The sequence below is a fragment of the Pinus tabuliformis genome, chromosome 7 (assembly GCF_031772625.1).
Source record: "Pinus tabuliformis cultivar Carrire ecotype Pingquan chromosome 7, CPIR1, whole genome shotgun sequence".
Classification (NCBI taxonomy): domain Eukaryota; kingdom Viridiplantae; phylum Streptophyta; class Pinopsida; order Pinales; family Pinaceae; genus Pinus; species Pinus tabuliformis.
Window position 1 is genome coordinate 1,385,364,374 of NC_142293.1, and position 18,352 is coordinate 1,385,382,725.

General features: G+C 38.3%; 1 protein-coding gene across 9 annotated transcripts in view; it reads right to left on the reverse strand.

The window, feature by feature from the left end:
- SSE1 (shrunken seed protein (SSE1)) overlaps window positions 1–18,352 on the reverse strand; it is a 118,742-nt gene that overhangs the window by 11,370 nt on the left and 89,020 nt on the right. For 5 of the 9 annotated variants that reach the window (XR_016267003.1, XR_016267005.1, XR_016267004.1 and 2 more), the window contains 4 exons: window positions 9,917–10,179; window positions 9,227–9,294; window positions 9,072–9,133; window positions 8,792–8,921 (listed from right to left, as the gene is read on the reverse strand). Coding sequence is in view for 1 of the 9 variants with exons in the window: in XM_089459809.1 (XP_089315935.1) it covers window positions 8,860–8,921; window positions 9,072–9,133; window positions 9,227–9,294; window positions 9,917–10,179 (455 nt within the window). In the remaining 8 variants the exon portion in view is untranslated. Of the gene's footprint in view, window positions 1–8,470; window positions 8,668–8,787; window positions 8,922–9,071; window positions 9,134–9,226; window positions 9,295–9,916; window positions 10,180–18,352 lie in introns of those variants that run through there. The other 4 variants (XR_016267008.1, XR_016267007.1, XR_016267006.1 and 1 more) reach the window with 3 other exon arrangements.

Sequence of the window (18,352 nt, forward strand, 5' to 3'; positions counted from 1 at the left end):
GAAGGACTAATGTTGGGCCAGTCTAGGCCCACGCAGGCCTGACCAGAGCCAGAAGGGCCAACGCAGAAGTAGACGTTGCCCTCACGCAGAGAGCCGAAACAGCCAGGAAGGTTGACGCAAGAGGCAGAAGAGACAGCGCAAAGCTGACGCAGAGCCTATAAGGCTGACGTAGGGCCTACACAGGGCCAGCGCAGAGATAGCCGGGGTTAGCCAGTTTTGCTGTCGGATCAGCCAGAATTTGTTAGGTGAAGTGAGGTAAAACTCACTCAGTTTTCTGCCATTATATGTTCTCTGTCACTGGTTTGCCAAGAGGGCAACCAACTTTGTATTCAAAATTATTGCTTAATAATAGAAAACCCTCAAAGCTGTTGCACCGGTTTTCCCACATTCAGTTTTTCGGGGGACTATTTTGTCCAATAATAATTGTGTCCTATGTATCTTGTTCTTTGCTTAGTTTTATGTTTCATGTAATCAAATATTAAAGTATTGTAGGTTGCAGAAGTAATTTACTTCAGTATTCAGAAAATAACTTGATAATGTATATTAAAATCAAGTAGGAGAAGTAAATTCAGTTTTTGTTGTAGTAGGGATTTCTTGGACTAGGAATTTTCACATGGTATCAGAGGATTGATTTTGAAATAGGAAGAGCAGATCCAACGCTGAGCAGAGAGGCCAAAAGCTGCACTTGGTAGCAATTTGAATCCCCTTGAAGGGATTACGCAGTCCTTGCCAGGAAGCAGAGATTCGGAGGAAATCTCTCTCTGAGAGAGTCGACAAAGGTACGATTTCCAGTTCACGAGTTTGTGGAGGCAGAGGGAGCGATGCAGAGCCTCAGCGCAGTGCTTGAAAGGCGCAGTTTTTTCCAGGGCAAAAATCTGTCGGAAAAGAGCGAAGACACATAGAAGGGAAATTTTCTCCTCATAGAACTTTTCTCACCAAAAGTTTGAATTTCTCACTTGCCGGGCAGCAGTGCTGAGCAGTGACTAAAGGAGTCAATTCGACAGTTTGGGTGAGATGGCATCACATGAGCTCAGAGATTAGGATAGGTTGGAAGGAGCTTCCAACTATGTCATATGGAAGACCAGAATCTTAGTTGTTCTGGAGGAGTACGATCTCGAAGCCTACGTCAAGAGTGTTGTGGTTGTTCCTACTGACAATGATCAGAAGAAGAAGTACAAGGCCGAGCAGGGGAAGGCGAAGAGGTTCATACTCAATGGAGTTCAAGATCATGTGGTCTCACACTTGCAGGGCAAAGATACAGCCCGAGAGATGTGGGAAGCTTTGTCTTCACTATATGAAGGCTCTTCCGAACAGCAGAAGATGTACCTAGAACAAAAGTTGCAGCAGACATTGATGCAGAAGGGAGAAGGACTTCACTCCTATCTTCAACGTCTTCAGGACACCAGAGCCCAGCGTACTGCAGTGGGGTCTACTCCTCAGTCTACCGCGATGGTGAGGACGGCCCTGAATGGAGTCTCAGATGAATGGCAAGTCTTCGTCCAAAGTATATTGGGCAGGGAAAGACTACCTTCATGGGAGGAGATGTGGGCAGCTCTTCAATGGGAAGAATTAAGGAGGGACCTAGTTAAGGTTAACCTCAATGGCCGCAGTGGGACTGGCACAAAGACCAAGGAGGAGGAGGAGAACACAGCTCTAGCATCAAAGGGACAGCAGAAGAAGAAGCGGAATGCCATTTTGAAGGTGAAATGTTTCAGATGTGGCGAGATGGGCCACTTTGCATCCCAGTATCCTTTGAAGAAAAAGGATAAGGATGAGAAACATGATCCTAAGGTTGCTCCAGCAAAGATTGACGAAGATGAGTTTGCCATGAGTGCCCACGCATCTCCAGGAGGGAAATGGGGCGATATTGAGTTGTAGTCGGGAGGACTACATGTGGGCAGGATCCTTGAGGAGTCCACCTCTTAGATCATCACCTGCTACGGGAGCCTAAGATTCAGCAATAGCGAGATGGACTTAGTGTCAGATGATGCAGTGGATTGTTTGGAGAGACAGATGCAGTAGCCTAAGACCAGAGACTGATCAACACAGAGCAAGGTTGGCAGCAGTGCAAATGGCACAGTGCAGAAGTCAACAGCAACGCAGAAGATTCAAAGGGTCAGAGACTAGTAGTAGTCAGATTCCAACATTCATGGTATTATGTTGAACATAGTTAAGTTCAGTAATTTTGGATGTTTTTCAGTTGCTTCTCTCAACAACTGAGTTGCAGTACGAATGCAGTGTTAGCAGTGGCAGTGCTAGCAGCATAGCAGATGCAACATTTGAGAGGGAGTTGTAGTACAGATGCAGCAGTGGCAGTGGCAGTGTCATGGGCAGCAGTACAGTAGCAGCAGCACAGTGTTGGTGGCAGCAACAATGCGAAAAGGAGATGCTTCAAAGACAGAGCAACATGCAGTTGGACATTGTTGCTAGAGCACTTTCCTCACTAAGAGGGAGTGTTCGTTTTTTGGTAGCATCAGATGTGCTCTAGCCATGAAAATTGGTGGAGAGGCTAAGACACGTGAGTTCTAAAGAACCCAGAAACTGTTTGGTGAAATTCCACCTGAATTGTATTTTATTAAAATAATTAATATTTTTAATGGGGTTAATTAATATTTTTAATGGGGTTCCTCAGTCTAAACTTGGGAAAATTAAAGTATTAATGAGTATTAATCAAAATATGGGTGAGAATGATTTAGAAGGCGGATCAAGTCAAGTTTTAATCTTAGCTATTGATTAGAGACTTAATCTCGGTCGTTGAAGTCTCAATGAGAGAAGTATAAGAAGGAGACCTAGGGTTCATTTAGAAACACACATGGAGAGAACGAATTGATCTGGAGTTCGATTTCTAGGGCTAGGAAGCTGAGAATTCGAACTGAGTATCATTCTGCAACAGAGGAGCAGGGATAGTTCGGGAGTACTGGACAGAGAGGCGGAGAGACGCTCGTAGAGGCAACGTAACACCTAGAAGGACTGACGTTGGGCTAGTCTCGGCCCACACAGGCCTGACGTTGAGCCAAAAGGGCCAACGCAGAAGCAGAAGTTGCCCTCACGCAAAAAGCCGGAACTGTTGGGGAACTGCCGAAACAGCCGGGAAGGTTGACACAGGAGGCAGAAGAGACAACGCAGCGCTGACGCAGAGCCTATAAGGCTGACGCAGGGCCAGCGCAAAGATACTCGGGGTTAGCCAGTTTTGTTGCCAGATCAGCCGGAATCTGCCGGGTGAAGTGAGGTAAAACTCACTCAGTTTTCTGCCATTATATTTTCTCTATCACTGGTTTGCTAGGAGGGCAACCAGCGTTGCATTCAGAATTATTGTTTTAATAATAGAAAACCCTCAGAGTTGTTGCACCGGTTTTCCCACATTGGGTTTTTCCGGGGACTATTTTGTCCAAAAATAATTGTGTCCTATGTATCTTGTTCTTGGCTCAGTTTTCTGTTTCATGTAATCAGAAATTATAGTGTAGGCTGCAAAAGTAATTTACTTCAGTATTCAGAAAATAACTTGAAGTAATTTCAGTTTTTGCTGCAATAGGGGTTCCTTGGACTAGAAATTTTCACATCACCCGAACAAGAATCACTAAGATTCAATACAGCTAGTCACAACAGAGTTAGTTAGATCATCAAAAGAGTAATCCTTTCAATCAATGTATTCAAAGCATACCTTTGTTTCTTGACAAACCTTGTCTTGAGAGATCCTCCTTCTTTGTAGATGTTTTCCCTAACCAAGACAACAGGGGGAGAAAGGTGATTAGTATTTAATATAATAAAAGCTAAATGAGTACATGAACCCAAAACTAAAAAGACAAGAGATACTTATCTTTGAGAGTTGTTGGGAGCTCCCTCCAAAGCTTGAGGGAAACCTACAAACTTAAAGTAATACAAAAATGTATTTTCCAAAGATATGTTAAAAACCTATAAATTCTAAAACATATAAAACAAGTTATGTAAAGCAAATGACTTAATAGTGTAAGTCCCTAATGTCGAATTCTTCAGGCTTGACTTTCTTTGAGTCTCCTTCTTCAGCAAAGTTGACTTGATCTCTTCCTCTCTTCTTATTCCTTGGATTCTCGGGACAATCATTCTTGTAGTGACCTTTCTTATGACATTGATAGCACTCTATCTTAGACATGTCAACTTTCTTCCTTGGTCCCTTCGATCTCTTTCCTTTATAATGAGCAACATAAGCATTTGATACTCCTTCAGGATCGGCAACCATTGAGATCCTTAATTTTTCTTGACTACATGTCGTCCATAATTCTTCAAAGGTGGGAGCTAGCTTCCAACTGTTGAGACCTGAAGCAAATGCACCCCAAGAGGGTGGCAATCCTAATATAGTAGTGATCACCAATTCTTTGTTCGTAACAATCCCATCGATGGCCAAGAGATCATACCTGAGTCTAACTATCTTCACAAAGAAGATTGCCACAGCATCTTCTTTAGTCATCTTCGTATTCCTCAGCGCATTCTTCAAACTTACTACTTGACCAATGTTCTTAATAGCGAACAGCTTCGACAAGGCTTCATACATCTCCTGAGCATGATCGATGTTAGCTATGAATGGGACAAGATTTTCTTTTATCTCTTCTACCATCAGAGTCATAGCCACCAATTCTAGATCCCTGAATTTCACTTTGTCGATATCATTGGCTTCTTCTCTAGGCTTCTTTGCATTTCCTTTAACCAAGTCTAGCACCTCGTTCTTCTCAAGGATTAGGTCAATCCTCTTCTTCCAGGATCTGAAGTTAGATGCTCCTTCAAGTTTTTTCTCACCCTTGATTGAGTTAGACATCTTCCTTGAATATAATAGACTCTTTCCCTGAGATAGTGCCTATGAATGGATTTTCCTTTTTCTTCTTTCTTCACCAAATCTCTGATACCATGTTGGAAAATCAGAAAGGCAGTAAAGATTTTCTTGATCTTGATAATTAATTGTGATGTTTCTTATTATTACGATTCTTTATATCTTCTTTCTTTAGTTCATCAAGCAATTACCAAAAGCAGCAGCACATAAAACAATGGACACAAGATGTAGGCACATGCCAGGGCAAAACCCCCCTCGAGGGGAAAACCCAATCAAAGTAATTCTTCCTTTCAATAGTATTCTTTGAGACTCTTCACCCTAGACCAAGACCAGACCTTCCCTCCACACCAACTCAGCCTCTAGAATTTCGACCTCTTCCCAGCAACTTCGACTATGCAGCAGCTAATAGCTTCCAGCAGCAATCCAACTTGGAAGCCTTCGATCTCCCAATCCAGAGCACGAAACAGAGAGAGACCACACCAAAATTTTGATTTTCCTTGACTCCTTAGTCTCACCCAAACTCGCATTCACTTAGGCTTTCCCAACAACATACTTTCCCAGCTACCTACTTCACACTTCTGCCCAGTAGAGAGAATTCGAACTTGATGAGAAGTGATGATCCAAATGAATTCGATGTGCTTCCTTTTATAGGCTTCTTGTGGGATCAAATGGGTCCTTAGGCTGACTTGATCTTCTCTTAGTCCGACATAGTGTGGAGGTCACATAATTCATATTTGACTCAACACTTAACCTTTTTACATGATTCAAAAGCCCAAGAAAGGTCTCTTTAAATGTACAATAATTCTATAGACTCATAATAAATCCTAGAAGTCCTCAATGAGGACTTTGACCTAAAACATGGTGACCCAAGCATGAAACCCATGCTTTAATAAGTCACAACAATAATAATAATAAATTATTTTCTTTATTCTTTTGACAAGTACATTACATAATGACTCAAGTACATAATTGAAGACCGAACATAGTTACTTTTTCCAACATAGTCATCCTATGTGAAGTGTTGCGTGCAACCATCAACAAAGATTAAAATAATTGTGACCTATATTTCATTGTTTATCTCTTCACCGGTAACTTACTTCATAATATCAAGTAGTGGTATCTATCCAAAGAAGTTGTTATTTGGTTCATCTACAAAAACCCCATGCACCTCATCCTATCCAACAAAATGTGCATCAGTGTTTATACTACTTGTAAGAAATAAACAAGAACAGAAATTTCCCTCCACCTGCAATGAAGCTAGGTAGGCATGCTCCTCCCCTACATTGGGTTTGTAAGATGTGGCTATTGGTTATATTGACAATTGTTGATGTAGTCTTCAAGCATGTTATTGTATGGAACTGGAAATGTACCAACAAACCCTATTATTCACATATGAGTGCAAAGGTGGGTCAAGCTTATTTCACAGTGTAAACTTTAGCATTCCTAAAAAGATAGGTTCCCACACACACAAATATATATGTATGTATGTATGTATATATAAGTTTTATATGTGTGTGTAGATATGTATGTATATACATATATGCCCGCACACAGGCCAGTTCCATCTTGAAGCAACCCATTTGTTCGTTGTCATGCCCAAAAGACTTAAATTGAAAAAAAAAAAGGTGTTATATGCAATATACATGAGCAAACTTTGCATGTTTGGTATCTAATGGTTTGAATTTTCATTAATATGCATGAATATATACATATTTTTAGAAAATCACAACATGTATTTTTTGTTAAACTAATTCTTCAACTCAATTTCAGTTATTTCTACTGTAATCACTTTATCCCTTGGCCAAATTCAATTCTAATAACATTGGGTTTTGTGTGTGTGTATACAAAGAGTTACAAGTAATTTTTCAAATCAAAGTGTCAAAAATTCCAAATTCACGCATGAGCGTCCTATAAATAAAAAGGTGAAGTGAATATAAATTATTTTTTCAAAGTTTGGAAGACCCCAAGTCCTGATCTCACTTACAAGCTAAGGGATTATTGAGGCTGTCCCCACTAAGTAAAAGTTGACACAAGTGTCTTATAGAATCCATGACACTCATGAGAGAAATGTACTTTAGGTAATAATGTGAAGAATTTCGAATGAAATAAATGGAAGTCAGAAGAAATAACAAATTAACAAATAATAAAAATAACATATAATCAATCCCAATAAAGTTGTAAACTACGATCTGAAAGCAGTTACCTCACTTACGAAGTTGATTGCTTAAAATGTCAAGCAGCAAATTATCAAGAACACAACAAAGTATGGAAGATCTCTAGAAAAATTTTGACAAAGTTATGTTGGACAAGGACAAGGAAATCATTCAAGTCATAGTCAAACAATGTTTACTGAAATTGAAAGATCAAAGTGCAAGGAAATATCAACTCCTAAAGTTGACAAGGAAACATTTACTAACACAATTAAATCAAGAATGTTTTCAGCAGTCAAAATAGAAACTAGGGATAAAGTAAATTTTACAAAATCAATCAAAATTAAAAATATAAGTGTTGTCATTAACAAAAATGCTATCAACTGACAAATAGACCTAAGTATCTAAGGAAGAGATCAATTCATGACGTGAGAATAATAAGAAATGTTCTAAAATCAACATCGATAAAAAGCACTCTACAAGGGAACCATACTTTCCTCCCAATCACAAGACTCGTCATGTTATTTAGTCAACTTATCAACATCAAAAAAGACAGCACTTTGTTTATGTTTCAAAGAATCAGAATTTCAGTACAGCTTTCTCCCAAAGACATACAAAAATCGCAATCAGTGAAGTCCCATTTGAGAAATTTATCAACAGATTATTCATATAGATATTGACCAGGGATATATTGACTCTTCTACAGTAAATCAAATTTGTTTAAATCTTTCACTGTCATTTCATTTCATTCCATCATTTGCGTCAAAAATGAAGCTTTCCTAGACAAGAGAGCCGGTTATATACCTAAACAATATAATACATAGTTTATAATATAATAAAAGATAATCTTGTAATATTTTTTAAAAATTGGGAAATTATTCTTATTAACCCTTTAGCTAAGATGTCACACCATGAGGGGTGTATTTATGCCGTCAAAGACACCCAAGACTTGCACCTAGCGTTATAATATATAATTACTATTAATTATTATTAATTAAACACTTACAGGCCATCCGTTGTGACACACATCTTAAGACTTGGACACTACGTAAAGAGATCCAATTGTTCAGTTGTATCATCACATTCATATCAATTATTCTTATTCATATATAAAATTATTTCAATATATATGTCTGTGCTTTCTGTGCATTCATTTGTGTTTCGGTCTAAAATACTCTTACAGGGTTTATGAACCATTTGTTTCATAACGAAGTCATTTTCTTAAGCAACAGCCTGTGTATACACCTAACAGACTAAGAAAAATTCATAGCATATGGTCATTGCACGGTTTCCAGTCATTGAGCTAAAGGAGAATCAATCTGCAGAAGATAGAATGTTTTAAGACATCTTGGAAGCAGGAAACCTTACATTGAAAATTGAATAATTTTATTGAAAGCACTAACACTTCAACACTTTACATGCTTAGAAGGCTAAGTGATTCATTTAAAAATATTAAGTTACAATAAAAAGTGATGTTGTCGGCAAAGCTTTTAGCTGTAATATTGTCTTATATACCTACCCTCTAACATTTGTTCATGCTCCAGCATATCTCACATGATGTCGAATGAAAGGAAAGATTTTTATGATATCCACGAGGCCAAAATAGCATTTGCTACCAGAATAGAACACAATTTGCAGCCATGAAACTAGGACCTTGCTTTATATAACATATATAGAGAGGCATCTTCAATATATAAAGAGATATATGACTAAAGCCTGAAACAATAAAAAGTTAAAAGAAGCTCATAGCATGTACAAGAATGTACTGAATTTTTTTATTTACAAGGATTTTTTGGAATAGTAACTTAGCAGACTAAAAACATTGGAAGTGCTCAATTACCTACACTATGTATGGAGCTACAGATTGATAAAGATTGTGCAGATCATCAATCAAATTTACTTCCCTTCTCAGGATGCTGAAATGTACGAATAGCGTGTTTGGACACCAACAAGAAGCTCTACGGCTTTTGCTGCAACCACACAGAAAAAATACCATATAATGGTGAGAAGCCAGATTTATTGTCTTGACTGATTCAGTCCAAGTTTGAACCCATAGAGTTGAGTATACTCCTAGTTGTTAATGAAAATATAGCTATTAAACCAAAACACAAATGTACTACCTATTAGAGTTCCTACTACAGGAACAGGCTTTAACAGTTGCTCAAAATACTCCAGCCGATGCCTGCAAATGCCGAATATGAGTCGAATGCTGATGAACCAATATCTGGCTTTGGGAAACCCTCATTAGCTTGGCATAAAGAGCATAGAATGTTACCTCGTATACTTGCTGAAAAAAGGGTCTCTCATGACATAGAATGCCCATAGCAACTGTCTTCTTTTTATCTGTATGGAAACTTATCAGCTCATCTCCTAGCAGATAAAGCATTTCTAAATTATAACCTTAAGTAATCATGACTGCTATTAGTAAAATTTTGAAGTGAGCTTAGTAGTTGAAAGAGTTTTAATTTATATCATAAAATCTTTGAAATTTTTTATCATTTTCCTACATTTTGTGGCAGTGAAAAATCATGAATTTTACAATCAACATTGAGTTCTGAAATGTTCAAGGTATTTCAAGGGAATTTTGAGTTTCTTAAGAAAGATATTTCTTTTTCTTTCCTCGTGCTGACCTGAAGATGAACTTCAATACTTTTTAGACTGAAAAGGCCCAAAATAGTTGTGTATATTAAACTATGATGGCTTCTGCAATGAGTTAACTGGCTGCAGCAGATACTACAGCTCATTGATGTGAACCATTAATAACATCTAGGTTTCTTTGCATAAGTTTCATAATTTTGAAATTACGGTGGTGTTCAAACTTCCAATCCCCTTATGGTTCTCTTGGAATTATTTCTGCTTTAAAAATTCTAAAGCTCTTTTGTAGCATTAATTTGCCACACTTTCTAAACATATATGACTCATTATTATCAGCTATCTAATAACCAAAGCACAAAAATAATCTCACCTCTTCTTTCTCTACTTTGGACAATGAATAACCTCTTCCATTCCTTAACAGGCCTGGTGATGTCAATCTAGAAATAATAGTTGTTCCAGTTAAGTCCACAGCCAGTGACACCAACCAAGGCTTCCAAGCTCCAAGCCCATACCGTCTAATAAGTAGCGCATATACAAGTGGCCTTAAAATGAGAAGCACCTCCCCCAATATGAAAGACCGAGAAGTAACTCCCTTTTCATGCCAGATAGACACCAATGTTGATCTGTTGTCGGCTGGAACAGAACTAACAGAAAACAACCATATCAAGCTCTGATTTAAAAAAAATAACCAAACCTGAAATTATTTTAAATGAGACAAAAAGCCACCAAAAAACCCAATATCTGCAAATATGAGACTCTTTCAAATTGAAAAGAATGCATGAAATATCACCAAGAAAAAAGATTGCAGATAGTAAATGCCCACTCACAGCCTTGCAAACAAGTAGCATAGACAAGAATAGAAAAGATATTCTCCTTTTTACGTTCTCGGGTGCTATAAAAAGAGGGCAATAGTACTCATTGATTGATGCCTCCATTAAAGTTAGACTTCTTTGAACATCACATTAATTTTCCTCTTTCTAGATGACGGTTGTCCAAGAAAGATTTCGAGGAAGGCATCATTAATGATTGTACTGCATTCCAACATACTTCTCCAAATAAACATAGATGAAGAAAAATTGTACAATTCCCAAAGCCATCTGTTTTCAACTAATTTTCTGCACAGTCATAATCACATTAGAACAATGCACCAAGATGTTGAAGGAGCCTTCTAGTGTTCATGATTCACAAGCTAAAAGAGCTAACATGTATGCCATGAATGAAGACCTCATTGAAAATCTCTAACGTAATAACAATGTTGAAGAGCTTGACAGAATTCCACACATTTCATGCTGAGAACCCAACGAACTGTGTTTGTAATTTCCTAGAAACAAGAAGATTATTCAGATATTGTTTGTTGGAACATAATGCTTTTTAAAACCATGAATTTCATGTAAAGAAAAGGTATTTAAATGGCTATGTGTGATATGGTGGACCATGGAAATCAACCGGGATTATCTGGGGTGGTTGGGAGGAACGGTTGTTATCCTCCACACCTAGGTTCAACTCCCACAAATGACATGATGAGATTTGTTGTCATGGCTTTGGGCCTTGTTGTTGAGTTTAAAAATTGGTGGACCCTGGAACAAATAACATTGCAAAATCTTTTAATATTATCATTTTATACAAGATTTTCCCTGTTCCTCTAGTAGACTAGTGTGGTTATGAGCTTAATATACGAACCACTCATAAAAGTGCATAAACAGGGAGCACAGTGGGTTAGCTCAATCAATTCAAATGGATCTTTCCAAGGCAGAGTTCACTGTAAGGTCTTCAGCTCTAGTCTGACTCAGATTCAAGCCAACCTGAACCCCCCAGGGTTACCAGCTGCTATTGTGGCTAAGCTGTTAAGTCACCCTCCGTCCAGATATTCTGGGGCAGCAAGGAGGAGCCCACAAGCTTTTCCTTAGACCAACTAGGGTTTCTTCCTCCCAAGCAAATAGTAATTGCTTGCTTCAAACTCTCTCTCCCCAAGAAGAGATAGGTGGTTTGCTTCCAATTCGTGAAACTTCAAAGCAATTTATCAGATTGATAATGACTGGAAAAAATACACTTTCCTTGTAATATATAGTCAAATAATCTGCCAGTGCATCCCTTCAAATGCCCAGATTGATGGAGAAAAAAATCCATAATCGTAGATCATATTATGATGTCAATATCGTACATCTGGTTTGTCCCATGTGTCATGACTCATAACATTTCAATATCATTCATTCAATTTAATATACTCTCATGACTAACCGATTTCAATGTAAGCATACCCTATTGAATGAGAATCATCACACAATGTCATGTCCTTTTCCAAAGTGATTACTACAGGGGAAATCATTGATTTAATTAGATTAAAATCTGGCTATGAGAACAAGGCGAACTTTATAAAGTCACATTATTATGTATTTACTTGTCCATGGTATTGGCACCTATGGAATACTTACCCATGGTATTGGTATCCATGGAATACTTACCCATCGTATTGGCATGACCAAAGAGTATAAAAGGGAGCTCAAGATCATTCTTTAGGTGTGTGAATGGATAATTTTCCCTTAATTGATTTTGAGCCCTTGTGGCTTAAGAAAGGGGTAAAACCCTATCCCTATGGAAAATTGGTTTCGGTGTTGAAACAATAAACCCTAGCCAATCTAAGGAGGAATCTCTGTGGATTTTTCATTGGAGTATATTGATTGGCAAGATAGGTTTGCGAGAATTTTGGGTTTTTAATTTTGTCAGGAGATTTATTTTGTTTTGCAGGGCATATTTTATTCATGAGATCGCTGTTTTGTATGCAAGTCTGAACAAATTTGAAATAAAGAATATTAAAGTGAGGGCCGTGGTTTTCATTGATCCAAGAACCGAGTTCATCCAAACGAAAGGTTTTATCTTAGGGACCAATTATAATAATGAGGTATTTATAAATTGTGAGTACAACATCATTAGTGCAAGGTAGGTCCAGCCTTTTTATTTATGGGTGTTAAATTTGTCATATGATAGAGGCTAAGATGTCATATTTTGAAGGAGGCAACAGTAGTTATCTTGTAGATCAATTTATTAAAAGGGAAACTTCTATAATGGAAGGAGAATCACTCTTGGGTAAAAGATTTCTCTCCAGGAGCAGACTTACTAAATAGCAGCATTCTCTGTCTTAAAACTACAATCACCTTGTGCAATAGCCAAGCCAAGATAAATATATATTTAAGCAGCCCATAATTCACATAATCCACTAGGCCAAATTGCTTTGTTTGCTGGGCAGTCAAATGGGTTATCATTGACAACAGGGTAATAAAGAAACTTCAGGGAATTGGAGGCAGAATGCCTCAGCTACAAGTGCCGAATCTTTTTGTGCAGAGACAGCAATTGTAACATCCCAAATTGAAATTTACAGCAAATAACAGAGACATCTAAAAGGAAGCAGCAACAATAAACAAATTCCAAGCATGCACATAAAAATACACAAGAAACTGAGCCATTTTATTAATACAGAAATCAGGGTGTACATAAATGGCAAGGAATGATAGAACCTGGGCCTGCTATGCAAGCTAAGTAAACCCCACGTGAAATCTCGCTGATCCAATTGCTGAAATGGCTCCAAACTGCAAATCTGCACTACCCAAGAAAACTGCTACCAGCTACCAATTGGAACTGAATGTTCTGCTCAAAATAATGCCTGGAGTGCTCTGAAATTGCAACCACTGGCTCCTCTCCTAAAACCCAGGAAGGGTTTTGCTCAGCTCCAAGCCCAAACTGAACCCACAAAGTGAAGCTAACCAGCAATACGCCCTACTATGAGAATGTAGGATTCTAGCCCGAATATTGCCCGGAAAAATCTATAAAATTAGCTGGAGCATTCTCTCAACACACCCACAAAAACCCAGGATCCTTTGGGCTGATTCCAACTTCACCCAGTGACCCCAAGAACTGCGTATGGCCCTACTAGGTGCCAGTGTGAGCTGTAAGAAGAAAATTTGTTGTAGGAAGCTGAAAAATCTTGGTTGGAAATTCTCATCCTATAGTTGCAAACTTCTCCTCTCCAAATCTCCTTATCTCTTCTAGCCAACTCCCTCAAAATCCTCACATTCTCAATGGTTGCGCTAAAGATGCCCAGTAACCCCTGCGCAAGCCCAAATTAGGACACATCAGCTCTCCAAAAATACGACGCCCTCACCCCTGCAAATTACCAAAGGAAGCCTGCTCTTCTAGTGGGAAATTTTGCTACAAAAACTCCAGTCAAGCAACCCCTTTTTTCTAGCTCCACTCAGCCCCACGAATTTCTCTTTTGCACCCAAGGAGAAGCATGCACCAACTGAAATGATCTATGATGTCGCTTCGGAAAAGCCAAGGATGGAGTTCTCTCTACTCCTCCAGGGTGACACTCGAAGTTCACCAAAGGTAGAGGTGGAATTCTCGCTTGGGAATTCCTTGTGCTAAACAACACTAGTTGATTTGGCTAAACAACTCAAGAAAACTTGTGTTCAGAAGTAAAATTGTCAAAAGATACAAATGAAGGCCTCCTCTCCTTATTTATATTTGTTGGCCTCCCTTCTCTCCCTTGGCGGGCCCCACTCTCTCTCTCCCCCCTAATTTGCACCCCTTTCTCTTAGTGGTCCCTACTCTCCAAATTCGCACCTCTTCTCTCTCCTACTCTTCTCACTAGTGCGCATTGCCTCCTTTGGGTGGCCCCACATTCCACTAAAACTGTGATTCTCCTTTTCTCCTAAATCCCATATGCCAAAAGTCTCTCCAACACCCAAAATTGAAGAATTGTGATATGCCTCAGAAATTTGTGAAATTTGGGATATCACATCAATCAAACCCCCACCAACACTTCACATATAAACAATAGTACATGTCTTATATCATAACTACCAAATGCAAACCCAAGTACAACTTGTTGATCTTAAACTATGACTAGTCATAAAAATGGCTTCACCGGCACTGTTATCAGTCTCTACAGATCCACTCCATTACAATCTTAAATGCAGTAGAGCTCAATATGACTAAAAAATGCAACTGTTGAATATCTATGTCATCATGTTTTTCTCTAACCACTTCTCCATCATCTGATACTTATGCCGTCAGATTTCCCCTCTTTCTCTGACAGAAGAGTTCAAAAAGATAAATCATATATTACTACCTCTCCAATTTTGGCTTGCTTTTGCCAGAAAGCTGAAAAGCTGAATATTTTTAGATTGGCTTTTCATGCTTAAAGTCCACATTACAGACAGAACCATTTTACTTCCTTTAATGGCAGGTGTGCTAAAGGTTGGTGTGCAAGCGTCCCGGGAAAATCCTCTCCAAACTGACCACTGAAATTATTTTTACTTAATCACTAACAATATAATATAATAATGACAAATATTCGGAGACACAACTAAAAACTCCAAGCTCTCAAATTGGATTAGATCTAGTCCATTATCTCTCCAAATATTGAGATCAGTTTCCATGAAGACGTCTTTGCGATAGACTAGTAACAAGTCAGAATTGTCAATGATGGATAGCTTCAGTGAACGTCGACACCAAAAATACAAAACAGTATTTATCTGGAATTGACTAAAGCCTCCAGATTCCATCATTTGAAATTCTTTGGCATTCTCAAAAACGGATTACTTGTGCACACTAACAAAACTCTACAGTGATACACAAATCAACATAAGATATCTGAAAGCCTATTCAACTTCCTACAGTTTCTTTGGCATTTACTGCCAAAATTTCCAGAAAAGACAGCATAACATATAGTATACACTTTAAAGGAAGATAAAACACCATATTTGCATCTTAAAAAGATTCTTTAACTTTATTAATTCGAGAAAAGTATTTATAGCATATTTAATAACAAACAAACTAAATATCAGAACAAGTAACAACCATTGAGAATGACAGTATGACCTACACAAAAGTTCCCTCGCAGGAAGGTCTATGTTTCATTATTATTAAGTCTACATTCACTTAGAGGTCAGGACCTACAAACAACATCATGATTGTTTCCCCTTTATTCTCTATTACAATCCCATCCATTTAAGGTGAGAATGAGACAAATAGGTCTGAACCATGAGAGATCTTCAGAAGTTATTGAATTTAGGCTTCTGTGATCCATATCAAATTTTTGAAGAGTTCTTCAGCGAAAATCACATAAAGATACTTTTGTCGACGCGTTTCGAACCAACCAGTGTGGTTCATCGTCAGGACAAGTTGAATGAGCAGATCTGGCTTTGCACATTAAATAGATAGGGCAGAATATCCAATGACCCAATTTTCTAGACAAGGTAACGGCTAAAATGACAACAGCTAGATTTGACCGGGAAATGGCTAGTTTGACTTTGATAAAGGGTAAAAACTTTATTTATTTAAATAAGTTAATAAATGTAAGTGGACCATTTTATAAATATATATTAGAATAAGTAAAATTAATATATTATCATAAAATAAATTAATTTCAAAAGGTTATTATAAATATTTAAAAATAGAGTGATCTATAAATATTTAATTAAATTTTAATATAAGTTAAAGGGACATATATAAATATATATTAAAATAAATTAACTTAAAATTGTGGTTCGAAACGCGTCAACAAAAGTATCTTTATGTGATTTTCGCCGAAGAACTCTTCAAAAATCTTCAGAAGTTGTCAAATGTCATACATGCACAGCTTTCACTTCACACAAGACCTTTCAGAATGCTTACTCTCTGTTCAACCCCACTTATCCTTTACATTTATATTAGGGTACTCACTTTTGTATAAAGAAATAGATGTTCCAATGAAGATGAATATAGAGACCTGTTGCACACATTTTGTCAAAGTTCCAAGGAAGCGAAAGTGCCAAATTTTTTCAACATGATTGGGCCATCTATCAGCAGTTTACATGTCATTGTAAATCCATTTTTCAATGTTATATAATGTAAATGATCTTAGTAAGACCCTGAGTATATGTAACAACCTAGGTAAATCTATCATTTTGACGACGAATTTCATCCTAGGAGGTTTTTTAACCTCTCTGATTACCTGTGTTTCTAGACACGGCTAATCAGAAGAGTTTTTCCCCTCCAGCTTAAACCCCAAAGCTAGGGTGAAATTTATTGTCAGAATTGTGAAAATTCGGAAACCCTGAATCCTACTACAGCAACTGATTAAGTTTCTTCTATTTGTTAAATAAACTGAACAAATTATTTACTGCATCTTACGGTAAATATCAAAACTAATACATTGCAACCTTCGCAAATACAATACTGCAGAAGAAAAATAATGTTGGAAGAATAGATGCACACACACATAAATAACACTGTTATTTTTGGACCAATGTCCCTGAAAAAACCCCAACTTGGGAAAACCGGTGCAGTAACTGAGGGTTTTATTGTTATGCAGTATGAGTACAAATCTATGGATGCTCAAATCTAGCAATCCATACAGAGAAATGACTGACAGAAGTCTAGTGAGAAAAATCTCTCTCACCGGTGATCCGACACTGCCCTTGGCTTAAGATGAGCTGCCTCTGCGCAGCCCCTGAGTCAACCTACACAGTGTTGCGTCACACAACTCAGACCAGCGTCTCTCTTGCTAATTGATCAATTGTTGTCTGGAAGATTGATTCTTCTGGCCTCTGGGCTCTAGTGAGAAAAATCTCACTCTCACCGGTGATCCGACACTGACCTTGGCTTAAGATGAGCTGCCTCTGCGCAGTCCCTGAGTCAACCTACACAGTGTTGCGTCACACAACTCAGACCAGCGTCTCTCTCACTAATTGATGAGTTGTTGTCTGGAAGATTGATTCTTCTGGCCTCTGGGCTCCCACTCCAACTTCTGGCACTAAATCACTACTTCTCCCCAACAAAATACAACTTCCCCTCTGAAACACTGTGTTGCCTCTCTATGGAACTCACTGTCTCTCTGCTATGCACTCACCAGACTGGAAAATCTCCCTTCGGTCTTACTATCCCTACACCTATCTCACTACTTCGATCTTACTGAATCACCTCCGGCAACACACAGCTGCTACTCTAGAAACATATTTTCCAACAAAATCAAATTTCTAGTGTCAAAAAAGTGTGTTCTCCAACCCCCATCGAATTTCTTCTTATAATCTCTCGTTGAGACATCAACGGCCAAGATTAAAACGTAATCGATGGCTAAAATTAACTAGAACTCAATCCATGTCTTCTTCTAGAAGATTCTCACCATGACTTAATTAATACCCTTTAATTAATTAGTTTTCCTAAATTTAGACTTAGGAACCATTAAAAAAAGATTAATTATTTTAATTAAGTCGTCTCTAGGTGGAATTTCCGAAAACGATTTTTGGGATTTGAGGAATTCATGTAATCTATCCTCTCCACCAAATTTTGTGGCTAGAACACAACCGATGCTACAAAAACTAACACTCCCTCTAGCGCTGCAACCCACTGAAGCAACACCATGTCTCTGCACCACCTTTTGTCACGTTGTTGTTGTCTGGTTGCTGCTGCCCATCAACTACTGCGCAACTCTGATAAACGTTGCATCCGTGTTGCTGCTGGCCCTACTGAACTACTGCCAACATTGCATCTGCACTACAACTCCCTCTCCATCTACTACTGCTACAACTGCAACTGAAAAGCATCCAACATATTGGACCAATTGTGGTCAATATGATGCATCTATCACCCGAGTCTTGACTGCTGCTAGACTTTGCGTTGTCACTGAAGCCTTTGTGTTGCTGCTAACTCTACACTGCTGCCAACTCCGCTCTGCACTGCTCAATATCTGATCGCTACTAGCTACTACATTTGTCACTCTAGCACCTAACTACACCAACTACCATTGATCCATCCTGCTACTGCATGT